Source organism: Bos indicus, chromosome 12 (genome assembly GCF_029378745.1).
Source record: "Bos indicus isolate NIAB-ARS_2022 breed Sahiwal x Tharparkar chromosome 12, NIAB-ARS_B.indTharparkar_mat_pri_1.0, whole genome shotgun sequence".
Taxonomy (NCBI): domain Eukaryota; kingdom Metazoa; phylum Chordata; class Mammalia; order Artiodactyla; family Bovidae; genus Bos; species Bos indicus.
The window spans coordinates 32,448,449-32,456,159 of NC_091771.1; the positions used below are offsets into that span (position 1 = coordinate 32,448,449).

The 7,711-nt window shown below is 42.8% G+C and overlaps 1 protein-coding gene and 2 non-coding genes across 4 annotated transcripts; all 3 read right to left on the reverse strand.

Annotated features, from left to right (window-relative positions):
* Positions 1–1,951: 1,951 nt before the first annotated feature.
* On the reverse strand, positions 1,952–7,707 carry RPL21 (ribosomal protein L21). Of its 2 annotated transcripts, none has more exons than XM_019971480.2 (6): positions 7,630–7,707; positions 3,757–3,835; positions 3,432–3,493; positions 2,851–2,963; positions 2,194–2,344; positions 1,952–2,086 (listed from the first exon to the last, which is right to left on the reverse strand). In XM_019971480.2, exons 2-6 carry the CDS (start codon positions 3,821–3,823, stop codon positions 1,997–1,999), a joined length of 483 nt encoding a protein of 160 aa, XP_019827039.1. In that variant the 5' UTR covers positions 3,824–3,835; positions 7,630–7,707; the 3' UTR covers positions 1,952–1,996. The 2 variants fall into 2 exon arrangements, with proteins under 2 accessions (XP_019827039.1, XP_019827038.1); XM_019971479.2 differs by having other exon boundaries at positions 7,686–7,704.
* On the reverse strand, positions 2,691–2,817 carry LOC139186318 (small nucleolar RNA SNORA27). The gene has a single exon (XR_011569910.1). It is a non-coding gene; the product is annotated as a small nucleolar RNA SNORA27 (small nucleolar RNA).
* On the reverse strand, positions 3,064–3,134 carry LOC139186314 (small nucleolar RNA SNORD102). The gene has a single exon (XR_011569906.1). It is a non-coding gene; the product is annotated as a small nucleolar RNA SNORD102 (small nucleolar RNA).
* Positions 7,708–7,711: the final 4 nt, after the last annotated feature.

Below are 7,711 nucleotides of genomic sequence, written 5' to 3' on the forward strand. Positions count from 1 at the left end.
ATAGCTCAGTTGGTTAAGAATCCACCTGCAATGCAGGAGATCCTGGTTCCTGGGTTGGAAAGATCAGCTGGAGAAGGGATAGGCTTCCCACTCGTCTTCTTGGGCTTCCCTGGTGGCTCAGCTGGTAAAGGAAGTGAAAATCGCTCAGCAGTAGTCCATGGAGTTCTCCAGGCCAGAATACTTAAGCTGGTAGCTTTTCCCTTCTCCACGGGATCTTCCCAACCCAGGGATCGAACACCTGTCTTGGGAAGTTTTTTTTTGGGGGGGGGGGGGGGGGGGGGCGGCGGGGAGAGTGGATTTCATTCCATCAACCTAAACCAGATGTCATCTGATTCCAAGCACTTTCATACCCTTCCTTAACATGCTTTTATCAGGGATGGTTCATCTATGATTCCAGGTAAATGAAGGACAAGCAGAAATTCCGTCAAATGAAGAAAGCCAAGTATGGGTGTTTTGGGCCAAGGCAAGTGTATGTGCAGAACTTGGGCAATGCACAGAATTTTCCTAATAGAGCCATCATGTAGGAAAAGAATATTTAGTAGGACCTGGACTTCAGAGTTACAGACAGCTGTTTTAATATTCCTGCCCTGGATGAAAACTGCAAACTCAACAGATCACGATGTTGTCACCAAACACTGTGTGACACCATGTTGTGTGTTTTACTTGGCTTCCAATCAAACCTGAACAGCTTTCCGCTTTGCAAAGGCAGCAGAAGCAAACACAGGCTAAGCAGTGTGCATTACAAGAGGATCAGTAAGTGGGAAGTCTTGAAGCTACTCTAACAGTAGCTACAAGAAATGAAGAGAAAGTGACTAAAAAGGCTGGAGTGAAGAAATGGCTGTGACATTCATAGAACAGAATTTCAAGTAGGCAGTGACTTCAACTGGTGCATAAGTGGCACCATCAACTTACCTTGAAAAACACAGAACGGGAATGCAAACAGATGCAATTCATTACGGTTCTCCTTTTCTGCAGTGGTGGTAAACAATTTCTTTTGCCCAACAGTCATGTTTAAACATAACCCTCCACCACTAGGTGTGCATCTTTAAGGGCAATTAATAACCAACCACACTCACTGTGTTAGGTTAGGAATCCAAGACTCAGTGCCAGGTCTGCTGGACTCCAAAGCAGACCTACGACCATCCCGCCACCCCAGATAAAACTGAAGGCCGCCAACACCAGGGTTTCACTCATTCACAGCATTTACCAACATAATACACAGGTTCTTGTCTCTAACAGTGGGGAGAGAACACCCTTTAAACAAGCTCGCTACAGGTACTACCACAGAATCCTGAAGGCAGGGGAGTGGGATGGGATCAAGGCCCTACTGGGTGTTTACCACATCCAATTAAAAATACCCAGGAAGTAACAGAACCCAAAATGTGCTCCAAATACACTAAGTAGCTTTAAAATATTATTACTATGAAGCAATAAATCCTTGCCCAACTCTCTCCCCTCATAACCTTGGCACCTTACTTGACTTGTGCCTCTGCTTCCTTTCACGCAGAATGGGCAAAACTGAACTTATTCCAAATTTTTTGAGTACATTTTTTTAAGTGCTTAGAAGGCCACATCAGTTTAAATAAAAAAGGTCCTCTGGTTTTTAACACTCTGCTGAGCACTGCTGCATGAATGGTCTAAACAGCTCAGGCTTCAAAGTTAAGTTCCTGATCCTCAAAACATATCTATTTATGATGCAATTAAGAGTAATCAACTTTTCCTGAACTCAACTATAATGCAACAGATAATCTTTCATTCATTACATCCCCCCCCAAAACAGGGATTTAATAGGCTATTTTCCAAGAAGTAAAAATACTTTATAAATAATATCTGGCAGTGTATTAAAAAATGGAGCATACTGAACAACAAACTATCTTACACCTTTCAGGAAGAAAAAACTAAATTTGAAAAGACATCACCCACTCAATTTGGACACAACACCTCTACTCAATTAAGAGAATCATTTACACAGTCCAGGTCTTTATTTTTACACCCATCAGGCCATGAATTCATAGGGAATGGGCTCCAACAGTTCGGGTTCCTTTCCATTGGTCCTCACAAAGTGTGCTTCTCTGGGTGGAGCAGGCTAAAAAAACACAAGGGAGTAATTATATAAAGTACTGTAACTCAATTTCAAACTGTTCCCAGAACCAATAACACACTCAACACCAAGAAACCCTGCCAAGCACTCACCTGGCGCTTCAGCTGAACCCAAGTCCCTTTCTCTTTGGCTTCCTTCTTTTTCTGATCATTTTCCTTCACACGTTTCAGGAAGCTATCTCGGCTCTTAGAGTGCTTAATATGCTCGATACGCACATTAATTCTCTTGGCAAGAATCTTGCCCCTGGAGAAAAAAGAGCCTTGTAAGTGCTTCATCAAAAACACAGCCTAAATTCAGAGAATCCTTTCATGGGTTTTACTTTAAACCATGAACCTCTACCCAGAGACAAGATGACAGCAAATTTACAATCATTTATTAAATCTTGCTGAACTGGGTGTTGAGGCAAACATCCCCATTCATAAGCTCTCTTCTGTGAGATGAGACTCTGAAGTACCAAATAATTTAAGCAAAACCAGACCACTAATAAAATGTACAACTTATTAAACTTCTTACTTTCTGAAAACTATAACTACTTAGTTAATATACTCCATAAGGCTTTAACATTGTAAGGTGCAAACTAAGTTTATTACAATGTTTCCTCTGACAGGTTACAAGACAAACACCCAGTTTGCCTGAGTTTTAAAAGGTTATTTCCTTTGCCCCACTTGAATGACCAATAAAGACATAAGTCCAATTGGCAAAGTGAAAGGGGGTGTGAGGCAATATACAAAGAATTAGACCTTACTTACTTAACTTGTTTGTTTACAATGATGCCAACAGCATGCTGGGTGACATTGTAGACTCTTCCAGTTTTGCCATGGTAACATTTGTGGGGCATTCCTTTTTGAACAGTACCCATTCCCTGTTTAGAAAGGAAATCAATGTTATGCCAGCAATTTCCCCCCTCCTTTTAAACCCAAAGTAAGATATTTTAATTTTTTTTCTTTAAAAGGCAACTCAAGAGCTCTCAGAGCCGGTGAAATGTCATTTTCACGTTGCTTTAAGCAATCAAAAAGACAATCATCATTAAGCTCTGGAGTGCCAGGACACATACACTTAAGTTCTTATGATGTCCCCCCTAACTTTTCCACTAGCTATTAAAAACAAGTAATGAGAAAATTCTTAAGACTCAAAAATAGCATTTTAAAAGCTTGTTTTTGAAAGTAAAATTACAATAGCCATTCCACACTCTAAGAAGCTCCTCCTCAGTAAATGGATTTCCCCTCAATTAGGAAGACAAAAAGATGGAATACACACTGTTCAAATTTCAACACAACTTTTCTAACTTCCAATGTTACTCCATGGTTAATTCTCCAGTTTTATAATTTACCTTGATATCTACAATATCACCCTTCCTGTAGATTCGCATGTATGTGGCCAAAGGAACAACTCCTGCAAAAAGAAAAAGAAAAAAAAAACAACACACAAAACAGTCAATATCGAGAGTAAAAGAAATACTTACTAGCCTTCAACACACTTTTTGGCTGTTAGAAGTACTTTATCTTGATAGCCAACAATTTAGAAATTATATATAAAATGCATGTTTTATATTTATTAAAAGGCAGATGCTGATTAATCAGTGTCATTTATTAACAACACACTGTATGAACCGCAACACACAGGCAATAAACCAGGAGGAGGGCAGCTCCACTCACCATGTTTTCTGAAAGGCCTGGAGAACATGTAGCGGGTGCCCCGCCTCTTTCCCTTTGTGTTGGTCATCTTGGCGAATCACTGAAACCAGAAAGCACAGAACACTCAAACACAGTGTCAACAGTGTCATCTTCTCCTTTAACCAAAAAATATGTAATTACAAATGCACTCATTTCAGTAGCAACATCAGAATTAGGCAACAATCTACAAGGCTGGCTCACCAATCAATAGCTCTTATAAAAGGGGAAAAAGCAGTAATTTTACCAAGATTTTTGTCAAAATCACCTAAAAAGTCTAAGAAGCAGAAATGGATTTCAGAATCCAAACCAGCACTTTCCCTATGAGAATATAAAAACACAACAGGACCCTGGCATACTATTTCTGAGACTGCCAAGAGCCCTGGAATTACTAGAAGGCAAAGCACAAAACTCAGTCTTTTATTTTTGCATATTGGGTACCCCCCCTTTCAACCTACAGGTTTCTCTTATACAGCATCTATTAACTTATCAAAAATCTCTAACTCACTTCACATATCTAATTACTCAGTTGTTTACCAGGAAATGTAAGGTTTATCTACACTGTTAAAACTTTTCACTTTGTTTCCCAAAAGCTCAAAATAATGGTTTTAATTGCCTCAGATCACCCAAGAGAACTACCATTACTGGCAACGACTCCTACCACAAGGAGATCACAAGTTAGAACACAGTGTTCTAACCTAAATCAATCTCTCAATATGTTACCATATCTTCAAAAGAAGTGACTCCCAAGAATCTTTTTCATATGACTTGTCTGGCAAGGAAACAGAATGTTTTAGCTAACCCATCAAAGTTAAACCACTGTGCACACTCTTACTTCACATTCTACTAATTACTCTGTAATGGTCTATATGGGAAAAGAATATTAAAAAAAAGAAAGACTTATGTATAAATGATTCACTCTGCTGTACTCTACAAACTAACATTGTAAATTGACTGACTATATGCCTATAAAAACTTTTTAAAAAATATCCACAACAAAAAAGAAAGGCAAGAATAATCTATCAAGCCTAAATACTGCTTCAATTCTCAACTCTACATTTGTACTAACTTCATATAAACTCGCCTTACGTTCATAAACAAGGAGACATGCTCTGTGGGTATCAGTAAGTCATTTCTTGACTACTGAGCCCACTAGTTAGAAATCCATTCACAATCGAAGACACATGACTTGCCTTTTGCAAAGAAATAGAGGAAAACAACATAATGGGAAAGATTAGAGATCTCTTCAAGAAAATCAGAGATACCAAAGGAACATTTCATGCAAAGATGGGCTCGATAAAGGACAGAAATGGTATGGACCTAACAGAAGCAGAAGATATTAAGAAGAGGTGGCACGAATACACAGAAGAAGTGTGCAAAAAAGATATCACGATCCAGGTAATCATGTTGGTGTGATCACTGACCTAGAGCCAGACATCCTGAAATGTGAAGTCAAGTGGGCCTTAGAAAGCATCACTACGAACAAAGCTAGTGGAGGTGATGGAATTCCAGTTGAGCAATTTCAAATCCTGAAAGATGATGCTGTGAAAGTGCTGCACTCAATATGCCAGCTAATTTGGAAAACTCAGCAGTGCCCACAGTACCAGAAAAGGTCAGTTTTTATGCCAATCCCAAAGAAAAGCAATGCCAAATAATGCTCAAACTACTGCACAATTGCACTCATCTCACACACTAGTAAAGTAATGCTCAAAATTCTCCAAGCCAGGCTTCAGCAACACGTGAACCGTGAACTTCCAGTTGTTCAAGCTGGTTTTAGAAAAGGCAGAGGAACCAGAGATCAAATTGCCAACATCCACTGGATCATGGAAAAAAGCAAGAGAGTTCCAGGAAAACATCTATTTCTGCTTTCTTGACTATGCCAAAGCCTTTGACTGTGTGGATCACAATAAACTGTGGAAAATTCTGAAAGAGATGGGAATACCAGACCACCTGACCTGCCTCTTGAGAAACCTGTATGCAGGTCAGGAAGCAACAGTTAGAACTGGACATGGAACAACAGACTGGTTCCAAATAGGAAAAGTACGTCAAGGCTGTATATTGTCACCCAGCTTATTTAACTTATATGCAGAGTACATCATGAGAAATGCTGGGCTGGAAGAAACACAAGCTGGAATCAAGATCGCCATGAGAAATACCAGTAACCTCAGATATGCAGATGACACCACCCTTATGGCAGAAAGTGAAGAGGAACTAAAAAGCCTCTTGATGAAGGTGAAAGAGGACAGTGAAAAAGTTGGCTTAAAACTCAACATTCAGAAAACGAAGATGAGGCATCTGGTCCCATCACTTCATGGGAAATAGAGGGGGAAACAGTGTCAGACTTTATTTTTGGGGGCTCCAAAAATCACTGCAGATGGTGACTGCAGCCAGGAAATTAAAAGATGCTTACTCCTTGGAAGGAAAGTTATGACCAACTTAGATAGCATATTCAAAAGCAGAGACATTACTTTGCCAACAAAAGGTCCGTCTAGTCAAGGCTATGGTTTTTCCTGTGGTCATGTATGGATGTGAGAGTTGGACTGTGAAGAAAGCTGAGCGCCGAAGAATTGATGCTTTTGAACTGTGGTGTTGGAGAAGACTCTTGAGAGTCCCTTGGACTGCAAGGAGATCCAACCAGTCCATTCTGAAGGAGATCAGCCCTGGGATTTCTTTGGAAGGAATGATGTTAAAGCTGAAACTCCAGTACTTTGGCCACCTCATGCGAAGAATTGACTCATTGGAAAAGACTCTGATGCTGGGAGGGATTGGGGGCAGGAGAAGGGGACGACAGAGGATGAGATGGCTGGATGGCATTACTGACTCTACGGACTTGAGTTTGAGTGAACTCCGGGAGTTGGTGATGGACAGGGAGGCCTGGCGTGCTGCGATTCATGGTGTCGCAAAGAGTCGGACACGACTGAGCGACTGAACTGAACTGACGGAGCACATCTCGCAGTTTGGGCAACTCTGGCAGCTGCTACAAACTAGCCTGCCAGCGTCCTCTGTCCTGGGATTTCCCAGGCAAGAGTACTGGAGTGGGTTGCCATTTCCTTCTCCAGATCTTCCGGACCTAGGGATTCAACCCGGGTATCCCGCATGGTAGGCAGACGCTTCTCCGTCTGAGCCACCAGCGGAAGTCCACAAACTGGACAGAAGAACGCAAAAACTAAGGCTAAGCGGTTTCTTACTTAACTCCCCTCCCCGCCCCAAACTTCTAAATCAGACAGAACTATTCAGAAATCCCTGTACTTAACACTTGTTGCCCTGCATTAATACACCCGTAGCCAACAAAAGCATTTTCCCTTTGTCCAACTGGGGCTCCAAGACAACATTTAAACGACCCGAAATCACTCCCTCTGTATGAACGACTAACGGCCTCGTTTCTTAGTCCAGGTGGACTCTGGGCACCTCTGCGGTTCTCCGACCAGGACCCCAGGCTCACACACACACCTCGCCAACCCGTTCCTACCACCCTGAAGCCCCTAGCCCGCAGCATATATACTTCAGCTTCTGCAACGAGAATAAGGATGCCACCCTGAAGGCATTCGAAAAGAAAGGGTCACGCGGCCCCAGAGCCGGTCCGAGGAATCCCAGGTCAGCAGGGCTGAAGCCGTGCAAGCGCAGGTGGGACCAGTACCCTTGCTCCGACAGACCCGAGTCACGTCACCCAGGGGCCGCGGCCCCGCTTCTCCGGGGCTCTTCCCCTCAGCAGGTCGCGGCCTCGGCCCAGCCCCGCGCCCGCGGTCCCGGGTCTGGAGGGACACGGCCCCACCACTCGAGCCAGCGGCCCCCGGAAAAGCTAGACAGCCTTTCTAGGGCTTCATGCGCGGCCTCAGCCGCTACAGGGTTGAAACTCACGCCTGAGGGGCCGGGAAAGAGACGAGAGGCGGCGGGAGCCACGCGCTGGCCTTTACCTGGAAGATGGCGGTTCCGGCCGAAA